The sequence below is a fragment of the Mixophyes fleayi genome, chromosome 5, assembly GCF_038048845.1.
Source record: "Mixophyes fleayi isolate aMixFle1 chromosome 5, aMixFle1.hap1, whole genome shotgun sequence".
Classification (NCBI taxonomy): domain Eukaryota; kingdom Metazoa; phylum Chordata; class Amphibia; order Anura; family Limnodynastidae; genus Mixophyes; species Mixophyes fleayi.
Genome location: NC_134406.1, coordinates 17,485,292 through 17,508,221, shown reverse-complemented (window position 1 = coordinate 17,508,221; position 22,930 = coordinate 17,485,292). Strand labels below are relative to the sequence as shown.

Below are 22,930 nucleotides of genomic sequence, written 5' to 3'. Positions count from 1 at the left end.
CATCACTTGCGTTTTTCTAGGGGCCAATGTGGCTTATTGTAAGTACTGCTCAGAGTCTGGGATTGAAGTCTGAAAATTCTTTATAGATCATGTATAAGAATAATTCATCAGTGGATGTGAGCAATGCACAGCATTTTACAGTAAGACTCTGGGTTGAAAGTGACATCTAGGCTTCCTTCTATCCCTGTAACACTTCTCATAGACTATACTGTAAAGGTCTAACAAAGCATAATGTTAAACGCAGTTGTGATATTTCTGAAAGCTATTACATAGGTAACTGAATGAAAGGTCCTATACCTGATAGCTAAAGATCATATGAGTGCTTACAATTTCTAAATTTTACTAGAAAAATAGAATGTGGTGGTTATTGAGAGCAGCACGTCATAGAGGTAACCTGTGGAATAGTTTTAACTCAACTTGATATAAGATTACAGCCATTACTGTGATGCTGTAGCCAGCTGCTAAACAGAAGTCATACTAAATACAGTGTGCAGACAAATATTTATTTCTGGAACACTGTTCTATAGTCGTAACTAAGGGGACTTTGCTTCTGTACTTGTATAACACTTTAATCTTTTAAACTGTTTTTTGCAACCTATCGAAATCTGCTTTCCTGTATAATGTGCTTTTTTAGGATGCATTGAACGTATGCAATGGATGGGTAACAATGAGGAGGGAAAAGGACTCTAGCCCGTTGCTAAACAGGGAAAAAAAATTCCCCTAAATGTGCATTCTCTATCTGAAATCTCACTTTAAAATCTTATCTTTCGATACTGATCTCCTCTTTGCATTGAGGAGCAGTATTAGCAAAATTCGTGTGTCTAGCCTGTACTTGGGATGGAAGGTCCCGAGCCATCACAAGCACCACAGTTGCCATCTATTTGTGCTGACCCATATAACACAAAAGGAAGTGCATGGTGCATTTTGTCATTTGTTTATGATTTTGGTGCTAGTCTCTGCTGATTGGCCAAGCCATGATCAGACCTGTTCACTGTGGGTGGAGTAGACAAGTTGGTAACAGCCAATTGGCACTTGTCCCATGGGAGTAACTGCTGCATCTCAATGTGTTGTGGGTGGTTTGTATAACATGTTATTGGAGACTGCGGTTTCAGAAGAAGCTGAACTGGTAAATGTTACATCCTGTGATAAAGATGAAATGTTATCCCTGAGTATTAATGCTATAAATGGCTTCATGCATTCTCTTTTTATGAGTTATGGAAGCAGCATGCAGAAGAATCGTGTGTGACACGTTCTTGTATTATGTGCAGAGTTGGCATCAACTGGAGATTTGAGTCTTAGTTTATGGTGAAGTGAAACATACGGGTTGGTTTAAATATTGTCACCTTCTCCAGGTATCTTGTACTTTAAATGAAAATAGGTCTCAGTGCAGTTACCACTTTGATTTGTATAACATTATAGCACACCATACTGGAGGCGCTGGTCCAGGCATTTGTTGGGTGTTCCCTGATCTTTGGAAATAGAAAACTGTCACTTTTTCGATGCTCCTGGTTGTGTTGAGAGGGGGGCAGGTGAGACCATCTGGCTCGGTAGGTGATCTAACGGCAGTCTGAGCTACCATGATATAAGCTGAGCTTATGGAGAAGGAAAAAAAGGACATTAAAGCTGAAATCCTTTATTACACTCTTTATTTCAACAAAATTATCTGTAAATGCTGTAACAGTTGCTCTGAGAACCATGTTAATCTGAGTACATGACAGCAGACTGTCCCGTTAAGGGTAACATGTAGAATATCATTTCTGTAGGAAAACAGGATTCAAAAAGCAGCAGACAGAGTGCAGGTGAGTCACGCTCTTAGGGGTATGTCTTTCAGCAATGCTTCCTCAGTGATGGTCCCTGAAATCTCCTGTTCCTTCTGTGCTTTGCTGATAAAACACATCCCTAAGAGGATCCCTGTCATTGTTTTGATTTTTGAATCATTTTCTTCTGTGTATTTGGAAGCAGTGAGGAAGAGGCTGGATCCCAGCTAGCAGTGGTCCAGATAGTGATGACTTTCTCCATAACTGTCATTCTACACGTCTGGGAAAAACACTTTGGTTGTGTTGGTGTAGAGAGTCTGGGCCAGCTCCTCCGGCTCCTCTTCTCTTGCTGCCGCTAATATCTCCAGGACTTGTCTGCAATATAAAGTTGACATTGTTATAGTATCAAATAAGCCATATTCCTAAATTTACTGTATAAGCTGATTCAAAGTGTTAAATTTGAAATGGCAACAATATTACTTTTTGTGCTACCCAGACTTCATAGTCTTCACCCTTCAGGTGCACAAAATTCATGCACATGGCCAAAAGCTAGTCTATTTTGTGTAACTTTTATTATATAAGTGTAATATGTTCAGATTTCATTACAATTGTTTAATGACCTTAATGCTGAAACTAAATAGTAACCAATGCACAGATTTAGCCATTGGACAAAGTTCACCCCTGTAATTAGAAAAAAAACACATTTACAAATAGAACTCAATACAAGCAGAGGAGGCCAGTGGTTTTCATATCTAGTCCTTGGGAAGTAGCATGGTTAATGTTTCCTAAGATAAGAAACTCAGCCGTGACTGTGTCTGTAACCTGCCTGAAGAGTTTGGCATTCAATGGGTTTTTTGTAATGCAGTCATAAAAAAAAAAGTATAATAAATTAATATATACTTGTAGCAGAGGTTTAAGCAGCGTGTAAATATAGCTAGAATTTATTACTCTATTCTAGTGGGAACAAAGATACAGATTGATTGGATCAAAAGACTCAATGAAAGTAGTACAATTATAAAAATATATTTTCTTCATGTAAGACTGAATTATTTTATTACTTGTATTCATAAAGTTATGAAACAGACAGGGTAGTGTGCATTGTAATATTGATGGAAACGTTGGTCCAACTCTGCCTGAATAGAAGGAATTGGTGTCTCTGCAGCCTGTAACAACAGTTTGTAAATTAACAGGACCCATGCATGTAGGTTCTAAATTCTGTATTATATCATATGCAGCATACAGCTCAACTCCATTGTTTCAATGCATGTAAGACTAACTTGGGGGGAAGCATCTTATTGATACTCCAGAAGGCCGTGCAGATGGTCTATGGATATCATATCAAATGTGCATGGCTCTTACATTTTTAGTCTAACTCCTAAAATATTTGGCTGTTGCTAACTAGCACAGTGATTATATTACATATGTATACTGCTGTGTGACTGCCCCCAGACTTTCTCCATGGACAGCAAGGAAATTATAATGATAGATCAAGCTAAATAGTTTCCCAAGTAATTTGCATATGATGTTTGTCTCCAGGATATGGCGGTCTAAGTATGATTATGTTAATTTTATTATGAAATAACAAAAGGCAGAGTCATGGTTAAATACAGCATTTTCTTATTTTCACATGCCAATAATCCCAGCTGGCTCAGACACTTACATGATGTGGCAGGGCTCATTCCTGTCCTTCAGACAGTGACCTGACTCCCACTTCTTCTTAGTCGGGAAAGTGGTTTTCACATACTTGGAGCCAGCGTGCGTATTCTTCACCCCACACCAGGGGGCGTCTGTTCCATAAATGCAGGACAATACAGTCAGACATCAGAATAACCTACAGCACTGATGTCCTGCTCGACATTGAGTGCTTACAATATTACTACCCAGCATATAACATCTGATGCAGACTGTAGCCACGCATTATACATACCCACAGTTTAACACTTTTTATGAGCGGTGGAGAAAGAACAATATAACTATTTTGGCACAAAGAAGCGCCACCCGTTAGCTTGCCCAATGCCTCTTATTACATATTTGATACATAGGCCTGACCACTTGTCACATGACGCGTGAAAATATTACATGCAGGATTGTGCAACAGTGGAGACAAAAACACCTGTGAGGATGTGAGGAGTGTAATAGGTAAACTACATTTTGGTTTCTGCAGGGTGCACAGAATGCCTCTGTGATGTCACTGGTGTCTAGTGCACGCTGCATTCTCATGAATATTTGTTGCGCTCACACTACTGCTGCCTTCAATGGACGCAGGTAGTTTAACCTCTAAAGGATCGTATCACACTGTCACGTGGTCAGTGACCTCCTGAGAGCACAAGTAGGATTTCTGGGCCATTGAGGTAATGATTCTGCATAGGACACCCCCTTTGCTTTATTTAAGGGGGGGTGCTTGTTCCAGGTGCATTTCTTAAACTGAGGTTCACATTGTAAAACTAACCCAGGTGCATGAATACATGTTATGTAGCGCTAAAAGAAATAAAGAAGTGGATGATGGCAAAACAGACAGTTTAGTTACGGTATAAAGAAGAAACCAAAACAAAACGCCAACCAGCACATTAGGCTAAGGGTAGATATACACTACAGTTAGATATGTCTATTATTACTCTTTATATAGCGCAGATATACAGTGGAAATAAAAAGTCTACATATCCCTATTGAAATTGCAGGCATTAGTAATGGGAAGGATCAGTCAGTTTAGGACGGTGTTCAGCATTAATGTGACCTTGTAACCAACAAAATTCAAGTGAAAAGCTAATGGTCAATTTTTAGGGAGGAAAAGTGAAGAAAAAAATCCCTATAGTACGCTGGGTGCATAAATGTGCACACCCCTAAACGAATGTTTTGTAGAAGCACCTTTTTGATTTTATTATAGCAGTGAGTCTTTTTGGGTAAGTAGCGAGAAAAATGGACAAAAAAAACCATCACACTGGAAAAACAAGAAAAGAGGACATTGTAAGAGGCGAGAGCTGAAACGTGACGGTCTGACCTAACAGACTTCTCAAAAGTTAAAAGAAAAATTAAAGATAAAACATTTACAAAAAGTCCCCCTCAGTAATGGGCCAATCTACTTTGCAGCAGTCCCTGTTTTACTGATGCCCCAGCCCAATGCTAAGTAGCATTGGTTCCCTCCTGGTACACCCGGCCTGGGGAAAAAACAACTTGTACAGCCCATGTTACATCATTCCCCAGGTTTTCAGTGCCATTGAGGTCAGGTGAGAGACTTCACCCCAGCGGGCATTGTTTTTGAAGCTTAACATTTTTAACTTTTTTTTTGTGTTAACTGTTTTCATAAGTAAGAATAAAACAGATCATATTCTATTCAAGGTTTCTTTCTAGGTAAAAAGATAAATCTACCCCCTTTGCCTTTATCAAACCCAGTGAAAGTGACTGGAACAATCAGCCTTACACCAATTTTGAATTCACAATTAAATGACTTATTTCATGTACCCATAACAGATGCAGTGTATAGCCTGATCTTTCTTCATTGTAATATGGAGTTTTTCAATCCCATAATACTGAACTGATGTGTCTGTGTGTTAGGGAATTTAGACTAAGCTCCAATGGAGCAGGGACTGATGTGAGTGAGTTCTCTGTACAGCGCTGCGGATTTAGTGGCGCCTATAAATAAATGGTGATGATGATGCACAATTGAACCTCACCTGTCCTAATCGTCAGAAATAAACTAAACTATTAGATGCATCTGTGTGTGTAAAGTAAACTGGGGGTGTGGATTCACACTGGTGGCACAATTAGAGGTGTTTGTTTGTCACATATGAGCACGTTTTCTTTTTCCACTCATTTGTTTGGGTTGTATACAGTTTGTTTTAGATATGAATTTTTGATGTACTATGCTATAGAATTATGTTTTGGGGTTTGTTTTACATTTCACCATCTGAGTGGATAAGGGAAAAAATAAGGTGCTTGAAAAAGTGTTTTGTTTTTTTTTATGAGCTTTATAATTGATAAGCATTGAATCTAGTCCAGAAGCAGTGCTGAAAATATAAATAACATATGTTAGACACAGCTTAACTGATTTTTTTAGAATGTTATTTTATTGTATGAAGCTCAAAGTTTCACATTTATCACTGTTAACCAGAATCCGTAGTGGTTGCATTCACACCCGTGGTGGGGGGTGTTGTAGTCCTTTAAGTGTCAGCAGACATTTTGGGTGCTGAACATTTGGCTGTAATGGATAAGAATGCAGCACTTATTGATGACTACTGACTAATGTTTCAGCCAACAACACAACTGCCACTGTTGTGTGTAAATGCCAGGAGAAGCTCTATTCATCTAATCCTTTACATAGTTGTTTTAAATATACAGAATGCAGATATATGTATCTGGTGTCTTATAATATACACCTAATGTGTTATGTAACACAAGGACAGGACCTGTATCTTACTATAGTAGTATCCGACTCCTTGGTGTAGATTTATCAAACCTAACAAGGAAAAGTGGAGGTGTTGCCCATAGCAACCAGATTCTAGTTATCACTTACCTAGTACATTTTAGAATCTGGTTGCTATAGGCAACCTCCGCTTTTCCTTGTTGGGTTTGATAAATCTACCCCATAACTTTAATAAAAAAAAAAAAGTGAATGGAACAATCAGCTATTGCACCAATCAAAGAGTTTAGAATTAAATGACTTATTTCATGTACCCATAACCGCTGCAGAGTATAGTCCAGGGTTTACCAAACCCAGTCCTCAGGGCTCCCCAACAGTGCAGGTTTTCCATATCTCCTTGCTGGAGCACAGGTGTATTCATTACTGACTGACACATTGTAACAGATCCACAGGTGGTCCTAATTATGTCACATGTGATCTGGAAAACCTGCACTGTTAGGGAGCCCTGAGGACTGGGTTTGGGAAACCCTGGTTTAGTCTGATCTTTCTTCACTGTAACATGAAGTTTCCAGTCCCATAATAATGAACTGATGCACAATATGAACCTCACCTGTCTCAATCATCAGCCTCTCGCTGGGAAGGGATTTAAGGACCTCCAGGTTGGACTCTGTTTTTAATGAACTAGGAGATTAGAAATAACAACATAAATAACAGACAAATACACATCAGTCGTGTCAGACACCTAAACTAAGGAGTACTTCTAAAAACAGATGCAGAGGAAAATGGTGATATCACCCACAGGAACCAATCAGAAATCTGTGTGTGTGTTAGACCACTGACCACCAGTCTGACCAGTCCTGCCAGGTGTGGGCAATAACGTCCAAAATGTTTCAATATTATTGCAAAGTATTACAACTGACCCCACCCGGCTGCTTCTTAATGCCACCAGGCTGGTAAAATTCTCTGGGGAGAACAGTGTCCCTTTCATACTGGCATTGCATGTGATATTGTTAGTCTATAAAACTTTGTGCTGACTAATGAGTCAGGTGAGTGAAGAGGTTATTGTCATTTGTACTGAAACGAATGTACTTGAGCCCAAGGCTGAGCACTAACAGTTATCAACCTTTCCTATCACAAACAGATAACTGAATATCCTTGTGAACTGTGCTGACCTCTGCAGAACACGATGACCTTCACTTTTGACTATAAACTTTTTTCCTTCCTTTGTTCGTTTTATTGAGTGATGTACTAGAAGGGAGCGGGTCACGTGGGTACAAATATAACGCAAACCAGCCCCTTCTCCCATTGCCCCCCCAGTCAACAGGACAAAAACTCTGCATATAACTTTTCATATTCTGTGTATCATTTTCTTCACTACCAACTTGGTACAATAAACTTTTATTATTTTAAAGATGCTTCAGTACAAGCCTTAGCACCTATGATATAGATAGATATCGCACAACGCACTGCAATGACCATATAAAACCACAAGGCTGCAGGCTGAGAACATTTATATAAGGTACAGAATTCGGTGAACACCAAGAACACTGCGCAGTGATATAGTCGTCACATTAATAACTCTCCTTAGTGAAAGTAATTATGGTCCCCGAGGTCATCGTCACAACCAATGAAAACTGCTTGACAGCTCTTCATTTTTCAAACTCAAATTAAATACCTACACGATTCTCACCCAGTTAATACAATCCTATTGTCCATTCATCATTAATATGCTTTGTTTATTTATTTTTTTGGTCATGGATTGCCAAACAATATATTCTTACCAGCCATTAATGCCAATGTAAAGATCCAAATTAATTATGGCTTCTGCATCTTCTTTTGTACCATCAAATGAATGAACCTAAATATATGATGCAAGAGGTTCAAATTGATATTACATTATACAGATTTATAACAAATATCTTAGATCACTGTAATCGTGTGGCTTGGTTATCTCCGATGTGTCTTAATGGAATGATAAAAACCTGTGTTCATAGATTGTCATATAAATTACTCTATATTGAATTCATACACTGGAGTAGTGACTTCATGTGCTGACAAGGACAAGTGACCCACACTGAGGAGCCCAAACAAGGATGAAGCAGGTTGGAGGAGGATGTCCTGTTCTAAAAGTCAAATGGGTGTGGGAATGACTCAATGGGACGCCATGTAAATGACATTACCCAGAAGTCTACTTGTAAAATTTCACAAAAGTGGAATGAGGCAAATATTCAGAGTGAAAATATTGTTCATCTTTAGCCAACAGTGAGTTGGGTACAGGGAAAAGAACAGGTCTATATCGTCACTAATAGGCAGCTGAACAATCAGTTTGTGAATTACATATTAGAATGACGCGACTGTCATAATCATCCAGATAACATATTATGACACAGTCTTTACAATTTGGATTGGAAACAAGAGGATATAGATTCAATGTTAATTATCTATAATATGTTTCAAGGGTCAGAATATTTCATGACTTTTGGGTCTGTACCCTGAGCTGTAAAGAAACAAATACTCTGGTGCGAAATAATAAGGGATTAGGAGCGCGCCGTGTGCGTCGGTGAAGTTGGGATTAGGAGCGCGCCGTGTGCGTCGGTGAAGTTGGGATTAGGAGCGCGCCGTGTGCGTCGGTGAAGTTGGGATTAGGAGCGCGCTGTGTGCGTCGATGATGTTGGGATTAGGAGCGCGCCGTGTGCGTTGGTGAAGTTGGGATTAGGAGCGCGCCGGTGAAGTTGGAATTAGGAGCGCGCCGGTTGCGTAGGTGAAGTTGGGATTAGGAGCGCGCCGTGTGCGTTGGTGAAGTTGGGATTAGGAGCGCGCCGGTGAAGTTGGGATTAGGAGCGCGCCGGTTGCGTAGGTGAAGTTGGGATTAGGAGCGCGCCGTGTGCGTCGGTGAAGGTGGGATTAGGAGCGCGCCGCGTGCGTCGATGATGTTGGGATTAGGAGCGCGCAGTGTGCGTCGGTGAAGTTGGGATTAGGAGCGCGCCGGTGAAGTTGGGATTAGGAGCGCGCTGGTGAAGTTGGGATTAGGAGCGCGCCGGTTGCGTAGGTGAAGTTGGGATTAGGAGCGCGCCGCGTGCGTCGATGATGTTGGGATTAGGAGCGCGCAGTGTGCGTCGGTGAAGTTGGGATTAGGAGCGCGCCGGTGAAGTTGGGATTAGGAGCGCGCTGGTGAAGTTGGGATTAGGAGCGCGCCGGTTGCGTAGGTGAAATTGGGATTAGGAGCGCGCCGCGTGCGTCGATGATGTTGGGATTAGGAGCGCGCAGTGTGCGTCGGTGAAATTGGGATTAGGAGCGCGCCGGTGAAGTTGGGATTAGGAGCGCGCTGGTGAAGTTGGGATTAGGAGCGTGCCGGTTGCGTAGGTGAAGTTGGGATTAGGAGCGCGCCGGGTGCATCGATGAAGTTGGGATTAGGAGCGCGCCATGTGCGTCGGTGAAGTTGGGATTAGGAGCGCGCCGGGTGCGTCGATGAAGTTGGGATTAGGAGCGCGCCGTGTGCGTCGGTGAAGTTGGGATTAGGAGCGCGCCGTGTGCGTCGGTGAAGTTGGGATTAGGAGCGCGCCGGGCGCGTCGGTGAAGTTGGGATTAGGAGCGCGCCGGGTGCGTCGGTGAAGTTGGGATTAGGAGCGCGCCGTGTGTGTTAGTGAACTTGGAATGTGGGGCTCACTGTGTGTTCTAAGGAAATTTAAAACTCAGTGGATATACAGAGTGCACATTAGAGTGATTCAGTGGGTAATTACAGCTATAGAACTGCATAGTGCTGTTAGTAGGTTTAATCCACCACTGTTTCTACGATCTGTGACTCTGCTGCAGATGAAATTGTATTTCTGATCATACAGCTGCACTTAGTAAATGAGGAGAATGCACTGCATGATATCCAACCGCACATCTATATTCCTTCCTGACCCTGCCGTCTGGTGCTGTAAGAACCAGCAGAGGATTCATCATGTTTGTCTCTGTCATGTACTTCAACAGGGAACCGAGCCGAAAGGACAGCGATTCTGTAGCGGATGTGGCCCCCTCCATACTTACCACTCCTCCAACACAGCGGTCTCGATTCCTCTGCATTATATCTGAATACCAGCAAAGGCAAAAAGACAGGAAAGGAAGAATTAGAGGACGTCCATCTACTCAGTAACTCAGACCTCATCTTTATTATGGGGCTGTGTTCTGGGTTCCTCACTGTTAGGACATAAGAGAACTTTAGAGGGTTCAGAAACAGGAAACCTCATCAACAAAGGGGATGTTTGTTACTTTAAAAAAAGCCTTAGAGGTGACCTAATTAATATATAATTATAATATGTATATCTGAGATCAGAATAAAAATAAGTGAATGATTCTGCGCTATTGTATCACTCAGACACAGAGTATATAAAAAAAATATGTATAAATACATGAAAATACTTAAATTTCGAAATTTTGAATATTCGCCTCATTCCACTTTTGTGATATTTTACATGTAGACTTCTGGGTAACGTCATTAACATGGCTTCCCACTGAGTCACTGCCACACCCATACAGAATTACACTATTATTATCTACATTACTTTTTTCATCCATGTTATTCTTCGGAGATTGAGAAGAATCGACATGTGTCAAAATTTCTGAATTTAAGTATTTTCATGTATTTGTACACAATTTTTACTCTCTCTGTCCGAGTGATTCAATAGCGCAGAATCATATACTTATTTTTATTCTGTTTATATTAGGACTTGTGTGTTGAGTCTCTGGTAAATGTAACTGCAGCGGTTGTTTGTGAAGCGCTGTAAGGAATTTCCATTTAGATATTATATATCCGAGATCAATATGAAGATGTCTAATGTACTTTTCATACCAAGGTCCTTACAGAGAACAAAGAGTCATCAACTGCAAATGGAAAAGGACAGTTCCACCATCAGTATAGGAAGGATTCTTTACTGTAAATGTGGTTTGCAACAGTCTCACTGTTAGCTTTAATTTCGTTCCTCTGGATCAAAAAAATTGGAATTGATTAAAAGTTTACCTTAATAAATGTGTCTTTTAGTAACCTAAGTAAGTAACTATTATACTGTTATGTCACATCTACATCAAACTGCCCCATCTGGCAATTTATTAATCCATCTGTTAAGAACACTTAGAATTATATTTATATTTGTATCTACAAAGTAACTATGGACCAGTGTAATCTAAAGCCAACATAACTAGAATATAGGAAAAAATCTATTTATATTACAATCTAGTTATAGCAGATTTTCAAATCGTATAAATATGATGCACATCATACTAGTATGTGTGGGGTTAATCCTATGACAATGTATAGTAGGTTTTATTTAGTATATCATTAAACATGGGACTGGTCGCGCTAAAAATATGTTAAAAATAGAAAGCAAATGTTAGAAAAATACCACTATTATCATCAAGTGAAATATATCTACAGTTAACGAAATAAAAAGAATCGGGGTAGCTTTATCAAACATTCTAAAAAGGAAATGTTGCCCATGGCAACCAATCAGATTCTAGCTAGCGTCACCTCCACTTTTCCTTTTTAGCCAGCAAGACTGACTGCTCCGCTTGGGGATTCAATGCTTTTTGGGGTTCACAGTATAGAACAACCTAAGTATTTTATATACTACCAGCAGCATGTTGTTGTAATAGACTCTGTAGGATTCACTTTTTAATTACGTAGCAAAGGTATTGTCATTTACAGATACAGAATTTTATTACAGATGTTTCTTACTTTCTAGAATTGCCAATATACTGTTTCTCCATATGCATATAAACCTTTTATAACCCGCAGGGACCTACCTAAAAACTCCTTGTGGGCATTCCTGCAGTGCAGGAACATTGGAAGTTTCGAGTGCTCGGCCAGAATAAACTGCTTTTCAAAATACCTTTTTCAGAGAGAAAGATTATTATACATCGAATGTACATCTCTAACTCAGGATCCATCTCGGCCTCCTAGCCTAGATTGTAAGCTCTCCGGGGCAGCCTCTGCATGTTTACTGGAGAGGTAAGTGTTTAGCCACTCTACGAGGGCCCGTCACCTACACACAGTACCTTGTGAGTATCGGACATCACTAAGTAATGTCGCTGGTTTCTAGCAACATACACAGCTCTGATATAGATATATTTATTAACTACAGCATATTCAGATTATCTACAAGATTCTAACAAGTTTTCTCACTGAGTGACAATACATTTACCATCCTAAAGAAACAGACAACTAGACCACAAACCTCTCTCATATTTCACAAAGTAACCGAATATCATTAGAGGAATATGTCTTACTTGAGTTGCGTCTCCTTTGGACAAAATTCCAGCCTGTCAAAGTCTGTTAGGGACGGAAAATAGAACAATGCCGCTATTGTATTTCAATGTTACATTTGCATTTTAAAACAAGAGATTTCTTTGAACAAAGCATGAAGACAATGTTTACCTCTGACCCATGTCTACATTTGATATAGTACTGGAACAAAAAAAAAGGTTTTATGTGTAATATGATGGCACACAGACAGTGTGTAAAAAGTGCTCTGTAACGTATCAAAATCAGACTAAAGAAAACACATAGGTTATAGTGCTTTTTAGACAAACTGTTTGGACAGATTAGTGTGTATTTCATTGGTTGCTGTTTGTGGCATTTGTACCATGCTAACGAGAAGGCAATTAAAGGATTACTGGTTTAATAATAGTAGTTGTATGCAACAGGGTTAATGTGATCTTCATAATAGTGTGTGTCACTGGTGGAATCTTGTGTGTGTAACTTAACCCTTGGAGGGAAAGTCACAGTTTATGGCCACTAGGTGGCGGTAAGTAAAAGGGTATAAACTCATTGTAGTGCTGTGTCTGTTCAGCTGTGCCATCTTTGTTGATGGCATGCTCTATTGCAATAAAAAAACAATGCTTCATCCATATCAGGACTTCTATATTTCTTTACCACTAATAAGGGTAAGGACGTTTCCTTTGAGCACTATTCCGCCTGACTTGCCAGTGGTATAGTGACAGCAGAGGATCAGATACTTTTAGCATATATTTTTTTAATAGTTGATGGTACAAAACACCTTTATATGGAGGTCTGATGGAAGTCAACTTAATTTTCCACCCTGACAGATAGATTCCACTTTGACCAGATCAGATTTTAGTCTCCCAGAATGGGGACACACACACAGTGCAACTATCAGCCAATTTAGGAATATAATTACTAATTATTTAGAAGAAATGTCCATCGTGCTGTCTATCTCACCCATTTGCAGTAAGTTGCAATGGTAGAAGGGGATTGTTTCTCTGTCCTAGATCATTTTATTACATGACTGCAGACTGGATCTGCTTAAATACACTGTGTGGATTGGTGAATTTATCCACATGGGCCAATGATATTACTGCAGCTTAACTGATGTAAGTTGTGATTTCAGTTAATTGAGTGGAAGATTTATTACTCTGTTATACTTTAACTTTGTTAACAGAGCTGCGGCAGAAGTTTAGGATATAAATGAACTATAACCTTCCTGTATAAAAATTTAATTTCGGGGATTTACTGTTTTGTTTTTTTTCTTTGCTCACAAATGTCCACTTCACTTACCTAGGCCGCACTCCCCGACAGCTACAACTTTCCCCTTGTTGTTGTCCAGTAGATTCTGCAGTTCAGATAAATACCGGTCAGGGTCTCCAGTCTCAAACTCTCCGCACCTTGTAGGGTGGCACCCGACCGTGCTGTAGAATCGATCTGACAAGTTTGTGTGGTTAGAATTCTCCTGACAACAATGATAGAAAAGCAGGAACAAGACAGCAGCACGAGCCTATACGTAGTACCCCAAACTCCTTCACTGATCCTGGTTTACCAGGTACCATATAAGTAAGGGTCATTTTTCATATAAGCACTTGTATTTGTGGCCCAAGATGACATCATCATGTGGGCAGATGATAGGTGATCCTTGTTAAGAAAGGATTTTTAAATCCATTTCTTAGTCCATTGGGGTTACACCCGATACATTGGGGTATAGTGTAGGGATGCAGACGGGCGGGCGTTTTAAGAAACTTAATAGAGGTCCATAGCTCCTTTCTCTCTATACCCCTCTTCTGTTTGACCTCAGTTTATGTTTAACCAAGCCCCACAGAAAAGGAGACACATAGAGAAACAGAAAAGGAAGAAAACAACAAACATCCCCACGAACATAAAACACAACATGTCACACAAAAGGAGAAACCACCGCATCAAGGTTGGGCACACGGTGTCCCCAAATGGACTAAGAGAAATAGTTTTAACGCACGTATAGAAATAAAATTTTCTCCTGCATCCTTTTGGGATGTCCGAAGCTGCCATCATGGGTGGGAACGCGCAGAAGAAACAGCGCAAAGCACTGGCATCCATGGATGCAAACACAGGAAACCTGTCACTGGGTAAAAGTGTGAACAGAGGACCAGGTAGCTGCCCGACACAGCTGTTCAGTCAAGGCACCATGCCGTGCCGCCCAGGAAGCATTCATCGACCTGGTGGAGTGAGCCCGTAGATTCTCAGGAAAAGGCTGCCCTGTCCCACCATAAATTTGATGGATTATAGACGTAATCCACTGAGCAACAGAACTTTAGAGGCTGCGCATCATAGAAGACTAAAAAGTCCTCAGTCTTGCACACATATTAAGTCCTATGCACATAAGTACGCAAAGCTCTGACCACATCCAAAGAACGAAGAGAAGCCTCATCCTCTGAACACAGACTCCAGGTGAGACCCAGGATAACAATACCCTGGTTAATGTGCTGGGACACCACCATGGGATGGAAGGTTTGGTCCAAGAACTGACCTATCCTCGTGATAACCTAGAAGAGGAGACTGGCAGGACAAGCTGCCAGCTCTGAAAGTTTTCTAGCTGTAGAAATGGACAAAAGGAAGTTTTCCACGTAAGGAATTTCAAGTCCACAGACTACAATGGGGAATGCTGCAAAGCAATCAACACAAAGTTTAAATTCCAAGCCACTGGAGGAAGACATGGCGGACGTACATGAAGACTCCCCTGCAAGAACTACTGCACAGCATGTATCAAAGCAAGTCGTCTTTGAAAAAAAGACAGAAAGAGCAGACACCTGAACCTTAAGAAAGCTAAGGCACAAACCAGCATCCAGCCCATCCTGTAAAAACAAAAGCAACCTGGGGTTCCTTTCACACCAGGTAATATACCTCCTCCAGACCCAATAATAATTTTTGGATGAACCTGGCATCCTAGCCCAAAGCATAGTTTGCCTAAGACAAATCTTTGGCCCGAAGAATCATGACTTCAACAGTCAAGTCATTAAAGCCAGATATTCTAAACTATGATGAAAAAACACTTCTTGGCTTAGTAGGTCTGGCCAGAGCATCAGATGCCATGGCTGACCCACTGCTATGGAAAGAACAATGGTGTACCAGGCCCTCCAAAGCCAATCTGGTCCTCAGAAGCATAGATAGTGAAGGAAACAGGTAAACAAGGTCGAACCACCAGGGTACAGACATGTCATCTACCAAGACTTCCCGAAGATATCTTGCACTGGAACAGAAGATCTCGATCTTGTGGTTCAACAGAGATACCATCTGTGCACTAACTAATGAAATGCATCTGGACACACAGACCATTCCCTGGGGTGAAGAGTCTGCCTGCTCAGAAAGGTGGTCTTTCAATTTTCCACCCCTGGGATTAAAACCACCATGATGGCTCAAGCCTGGTTTTCGACTCATTGATTGATCCTGCATGTTTATCTCTTGGACTCCTGATGCTGCCCTGGTGATTGAGGTATGCCCCTGTTGGGGAATTGTCCGACAGTATCTTCACCACTCTGCCATGCAGCAAATGTTCCTCACTGGCCAGAGTGCTGGAATTCGTTGTCACGGAGGTCCAATCCCAAATTGAGAATGGGCGACCCTTGTAGATATCGTCCATCTGTGGCCACCAAAAGAGTGACTGTCGTACCTGATAGGGAAGATGACACACCTGCCTGGAAAGGTTCAGGTGAGATCTGTTCTACTTCCAGAGGAGTTCCAGCTGAAACTCCCTTGCATGAAACAGAACAAAGTGGACCACTGGAAAGCCGATACCATCTTGCACAAAACCTTCATGAAGAAGGCTGACAGCCAATAGAGACAGCAACATCTTGTGTAAGGCCCGACTCTTGTCCGGTGGCAAAATTAACCTCTGGTTGGGTTGCCAAAGAGAAAACCCATAAAGATCATCCATTGGGAGTTGATCTGGACTTCTTGAAATTGAGGATCCAACTGTGATACTCCAGAGTCTGCGCTGTCACGTGGACATGGAACAGAAGCACTGATGGTGACTCCGCCTTGAGCATATCATCTAGGTAAGGAATGATCATAAACCCCTTGGACCGCAACAGCGCCGCCATGACGTCCAAGAGTCTTGGTGAAGACTGTTGGGGCTGTGGCGAGACCAAAAACGAAGAGCCCTGAGCTGGTAATGTTCCGACTGAACAGAAAACCTGAGAAGGGACTTATGGCCCTCCCAGATGGGAACATGAAAATACACGTTCCTGATGTCTAGAGACACCATAAACTCACTCTGTTTGATTTTGTGAATTACTAACTTCAATGACTCCATATTGAATTTGGGCATACGCAACTGGGTCTACAAACATTTGAGGCTCAGGATCGGCCTGAATGAACCATCGGGCTTTGGAACCAGAAACAAGTTGGAATAAAACCCCAAACTTCTTTGATTTTCTGGAACTGGTATAACCAACCCTGAAGAAATCAGGGAGCAGAAGGCCAAACATTTTTTCTGACCTGCAGGGATCCCTGTGGAAAAGAACAATCTGGGGGTATACCTCAGGAGATCCATCATGTATACTGCCGTCCACGATTCCACTCCCCCAGACATCCATGGTGCTCTGATACCACTAAACCCGGAAGAGGAGAAGATGGATTCCCACCATGGCAGATCCTGGCTCAGCAGAACGCCCGTCATGCAGATTGTTTGTTGGCAGATTGGACTTAAGTACACCCTCAACATTACAGTCCACACAGTCCTTAAGCGTGGCACTGTCACGCAGGGGTACTTAACTACACGGAGGCCTAACAGGAGTGGAGTATAGAAGGTGAGAAGTTATGGACAGCCTTTAAGTTTCTTAAAGTGCCCACACACCTGGATGCCCTACACTATACCCTAATGTACCCTGTGTATTCCAACAGATGCAGGAGAAATATGGATTAGGCACACGAGTAAGCCTAGCTTTGCAAGTAAGGTGAAAAATAAGATTTCATTTTGTGGGACAGGATTATATAAATAGCTGCCAGCCTTTTCCAGAACAGAGCTTGGATAATCTAGTTGGTCAAATGTGACATAAACCCAACCTCAACCTTTTAATGGGTCCCACTTTATACCTTATAGGTGCACTTGAACTGGAAAGCTCAACCCACCAATGTACTAAACACCTTCCAACACACAAAGGAGCAAAGCAAAACAGAACAGTTTAATGTAATGAAAGAGGTCTAAAGCAGAAGTAGACTGGACTTTGATATAACATTTTTTCCACCAACAGCATTTTCCAGAGTAACCACAAACCCAAAAATTTAGGTGAATCCCTCTTTCATGGCGTGGTTTTCAAACACCGGCAATTGCAGCATGCAGCTAGTAATGCGCTCGCTGGACAATTAGCTGCACTTGTGCAAATTTCACATCATTGTGCAGCCGCATTTATTTGTATGATTATTTATTTACAAATTCCTCCATATTGCAGAGCACACGGAGTAGTATACTTTGCCCACCTATCCATCTATCTTTTCCTTCCACATCCTCACCGGAGAAGGGACTATTATAATTTAACAACAGTTTAAGCCAATACAGATCCATATACCTTCATCTAAGTAGAAAGTAGAGTCAATAATAAATACCATTGGTCTGTGCCAGGTGTATCGCCTCTGTGCTTTCACGTACGTTTCCTCCGGTGATCATAAACTGTACAAAACAAGTGAGGAGGTTTGGTCAATGTTGTGAGAAAGACAATGGGGTGCAATTTATTTTAATATTAACTAATATTTAAATCGCTTAGATTCTGCTAAACTGTGGATACCAATGGGTATGTCCATGATTATCGTGTCGAGGGCCATCATAATAATGGGTAAAAGAGGCATTTGCCCTAGGCCAACACAGAAGAGTGACCACCATAAGACTACATAGTAATGGAGCATATATCAGAGACGGCCTAAACATGTACTATGTCAACCCCTGGGGGTATATTTACTAATCTGCGGATTTGAAAAGGTGGAGATGTTGCTTATGGCAACCAATCAGATTCTAGCTTTCATTCATTTAGTGCAGTCTACAAAATGACAGCTAGAATCTGATTGGTTGCTATAGGCAACATCTCCACTTTTTCAAACCCGCAGTTTAGTAAATATACCCCCTGGTGTCCTAGGATGACAACTGATGGAGAAAAATCATCTAATAGTTGTAATTAGAGATGATTGAGATTTTCAAAACAAAAAGGTGGAATTCAAGGATTGTTTTGTACACTAAACCTTAGTACCTTGATTTGACCTAAATATAAACCTTCTCAACTCATTAAAGTTTTATAACTACAAATCATTAATGTTAATTGGCTGCCACCAAATTGACCCTAGTGTGTGTGTGTGTGTGTGTGTGTGTGTGTGTGTGTTAGGGAAGTTAGACTGTAAGCTCCAATGGGGCAGGAACTGATGTGAATGAGTTCTCTGTACAGCGCTGCGGAATTAGTGGCGCTATATAAATAACTGATGATGATGATGATTAATACAAGCTCTAATCTAAGACAATTTCTGAATTGAACCATTAAACACAGCCAACACCCACTTTATCCAGGGTCTTAAAAACAACTTTGATTTCATCGCTAAACTGTACACAGCATAATTTATACCTGTGGAAAAGTCTTTAAAAATAAATAAATGTACTGTTTGCTTGCGAAACACAAACCAGTCTACCTTTCTGATACAGCTGATCGTTCTTATTCTTTTTGCTACTTCTCATGTTTTGTAATTGGATCCACTATCATGTTGTATATGTTGTAGTACCACAAAAGCTAGGGAACCAGTTTCCCTAGTGTAGAATGTTGTAGGATATGTATACCTAATATAAACACTTTCCCTCAAGTTTTTGAACTAGGTAGAAAATAGAGATAGTACGAATTTTATGACCCTTTCCCTGATCCCGTCTACTGTTATCCTACAATAAACAGAACGGTCATCTGGGTTGAATGTAGCTTTGGATACTTCAGTCCATCGACCACTATACAGATAACAGATTTTGAGTAAATGAGAAATAAACTTTCTATTGTGTTTTTTTTCCTGGTGGTGAAGTAGTTATAACTGTACTGACTTCCACATACCATATCACGGATGGGTAAATACATGAAAATATGCAGAGAGAATAAGTTTGTATTCTTTCAATGAGCACAGGTTTTTAGAAAGCTCACATTGGATTGAGAATGGTGAGAAGTGGTGCATGCTGGGTTCATTATCTCTCAGGCACTTTTTTTTTTTTTAAAGTCCAATGTGTACTTTAGGTCTACATAACATTCTGAACAGCTGTAAGAGAACATAACAGGACTATGTCCAGTTTCGGTCACTAACATGGGACTGCTCAGTTGAAACCCAGTGGATGAACAGACAAGGCAACGAGGAAAGTGAAGTGGAACGACTTATTTTTTTATGTGGTATCGGAACATTATTTTGCTAGAGTCATGTGACAAGGCCCAATCAGTGCAAATTCACTTACTGTCATATTCTCCTGCCTAGATAATAACAGATTAAATCAAAGTAGCCACAAGAGAAACCAAATCAAGCTATCCAGGGAACGGGAGACCTCTTACCTTCTGTACACCAATTTTCACTGCTCGTTCAATTATATCTGTAAAGTCATCTGTGAAGTTAAACAGAAGTTATCTGAAGTTACAGCAAACACAGAACAGTCACAGCTAGAACCATGATAATGTCTCACTGATGTCACCGTTTCCAAGTGAAATGATTGGCTGTATTGTTATGAAAATTGGCCGATCCCACAAAATGTCCGCCCCATTGCGCGTGCAGGTGGATGTTAAGCAGTGAAAGTAGACCTACATTACGAACCCTTGAATATTAGGCTACAATGACATGCAGTACGCACTGTTTGTGTAAGTGTCTCAAATTCCCCATGCCCAATATACTCAGTCATGTTACACTATACCACTAGTGGCTGCTGGGTAATATTATTCTACCTATCATTGTCTGCAAATGCAAATAATATTGTTTCTCATAATATAGCAACTGTGAGAAAAAGAGACAGAAAGAGAAAACAAGAGCGAGAAAAAAGTGAAATAAATACCCCCCATACCATGATAAATACCCACCTTTACCATGCTAAACTATTTATTTCACTTATTCGAACCCTGTGAGTGCTTCCAACCTATCTTTGGTTTGGCTAATACTTCCCTCATGAAAAATAATTATCTCCGGATAGCGATTTCGTGTGTACTCACTCACTCTCTATATTGGTCAAAGTGGGCTGGTATACAGTGGTATATCATACTGCCTTTATGTCAAACTTCATTCACTTACATGCTCCTTTCACAGGAAGAGGGGCATAGAACTAATTTCTGTTCATGTTCATCTTTAGGGACTTTAACCATAGGTACAAGACACAATATTTAATATACAATAACACAAAAAAAAAAAAATGACCCTTTCAGTATGTAGCGAAAGTAAAAAGTTGGACACATATCCACACTCACCTTGATGTTTCTTTGTGCCTCTATAAATTCCTCTAAACATAGGATCTGTCAGATTTATACCAATATCTACAGAAAAATGCACAAAAACAGAAATGTCTAATGAGAAAGTATTATACACATATACACACCTGAAATAATTGATGTGTTTATGCGTAATTAGTCTGTCCAATATTCTATCTGTTTTATCCTTTAGAGAGCAGATACTGCTTGTGCTTGGGAGGCGTTTATCTATCTTGCAATTACTATGGAACAGATCAATATCCAGCGCTTATGAGATTGGATTACAAGAATCATAGGCAATATAAAGTTTAATTACAGACTATACATTGTTGGATCCATAGACAGTTGCTTTATCAATTCTTCAGGAGTTATTCTGGAGAAATGCAATTGTGTCCAGCAGTACTGTACATTTCTCCAATATTTATTTTTTTGAATGGAAATAAAGACTTTAAGCAATAAATCGTCAAACTATGGCCATTGTCATAGCTGCAAAATTGGGGGTATATTTACTAAGCTGCGGGTTTGAAAAAAAAGTGGAGATGTTGCCTATAGCAACCAATCAGATTCTAGCTGTCAGTTTGTAGAATGTACTAAATAAATAACTAGAATCTGATTGGTTGCTATAGGCAATATCTCCACTTTTCCAAACCCACAGTTTAGTAAATATACCCGAGTGTTTAAGTAGATCTCTGAGTCTTAGGCCAATATAGCTGTTCCTTACTCAGTGACTTTCTGTAGTTAGTGTATTCTGCCTTTAGGACTGCAGATACAATAAACTCTGGTCTTTCACTTCAGAATGATATAACATTACTTTAGTATTATTTATATTGTAAAACATCGGTTTAGTGGCAACTTTGGGGATCAGAGGGAGATCACTTCTCTGCTACTAGTTTACAATTCTGTTCACATATCTGCCAATGGACTAACTTCATTCCAGCATTAGTTGGGTCCAATGCATCAATATAGATATCAACAACACTGTGCATTATGCAGATGATTTTGCTGCATCTGCAACAAAGTGTCCAACAACAAATATTTGTTATCATCGCTGTAATTACTGGCGCAGGGATAACATCTTTCATATAAGCACTTAACATCACCGGCAGGTCAAGGGGTGACATAAGCTGGGACACTTGGATACCGGGGAAGTGCATGTAAGGACACCACACATGGTCTTTTCTTGGCTGCCCTCACGGTACTACAACGCTCATCATGCAAGTTATATTAAAAAATAATATCCTGTTTTGTATTTTTAATACACTGCTCCCTCTTTAGAATACCCCACCCCCCTCTCATTTACCACCAAGCATATTCTTTGCACAAACATGCATTCACATCTATACAATGTACCCACTCACCTCTTACCACAGACCAGCTATGGCCTGAGTTATAAAGGGAGATCACTATAGTATAGTGATCTCCCTTTATAACTCAGGCCATAGCTGGTCTGTGGTAAGAGGTGAGTGGGTACATTGTATAGATGTGAATGCATGTGACTAAGTCACTATACTCATAGTTATTAAATATTAAAATAAGAATGAATGCTCTACTGCTGGTCAGTACTTGAACATAGGGATAACATAATACCAGAGTCACATTTTTAAAACTGAGGAATGCAAAGCAGATCTCCCTCACCAATGAATCTGAAGAGAGACATGTTGAGTCCGGTGTGGTCGAAGCTCTCTCCACTCCCAGCATCACCTCACTGCAAGTTTAATGACTGTCAGTCGCCATCTTGATACACCCTCCACAAGGTGCACTCCTCCATACCGGTACACCCACCTTTAACGAAATAATGGGGTAGCTGCCATTATAACTGACCACTCAGCAAATAAAACGATATATTCTTGAATAATACTACTGGAGAGCACTGAACCAACACAAAGTCCTATTAATATATTTATTATTATTGGGAATAAAATTAGTGTCTGGTCCATCATGTCTCCATCGTGCAGTCATTTTGGTGAAGAACATTGCACTAGGTTTTATGAAATTCAGTCTCCGAAAAAATGGCCGCCGTCGCAGTTCTTGCGGGTCTGGTACTGAAGACACGTCTTGTTACAAGGCACTGTTTATAGTGTCATTTACAAGTAGCCAATCACCGAAGAGGACAAAGTGA

General features: G+C 40.5%; 1 protein-coding gene across 1 annotated transcript; it reads right to left on the bottom strand.

The window, feature by feature from the left end:
• Window positions 1-1,632: 1,632 nt before the first annotated feature.
• Window positions 1,633-22,677, bottom strand: TATDN1 (TatD DNase domain containing 1). Its single transcript, XM_075211742.1, has 12 exons — window positions 22,447-22,677; window positions 20,812-20,877; window positions 19,915-19,964; window positions 17,963-18,026; window positions 13,670-13,813; window positions 12,382-12,424; window positions 11,899-11,984; window positions 10,147-10,187; window positions 7,896-7,972; window positions 6,725-6,795; window positions 3,418-3,544; window positions 1,633-2,132 (listed from the first exon to the last, which is right to left on the bottom strand). Exons 1-12 carry the CDS (start codon window positions 22,466-22,468, stop codon window positions 2,030-2,032), a joined length of 894 nt encoding a protein of 297 aa, XP_075067843.1. The 5' UTR covers window positions 22,469-22,677; the 3' UTR covers window positions 1,633-2,029.
• Window positions 22,678-22,930: the final 253 nt, after the last annotated feature.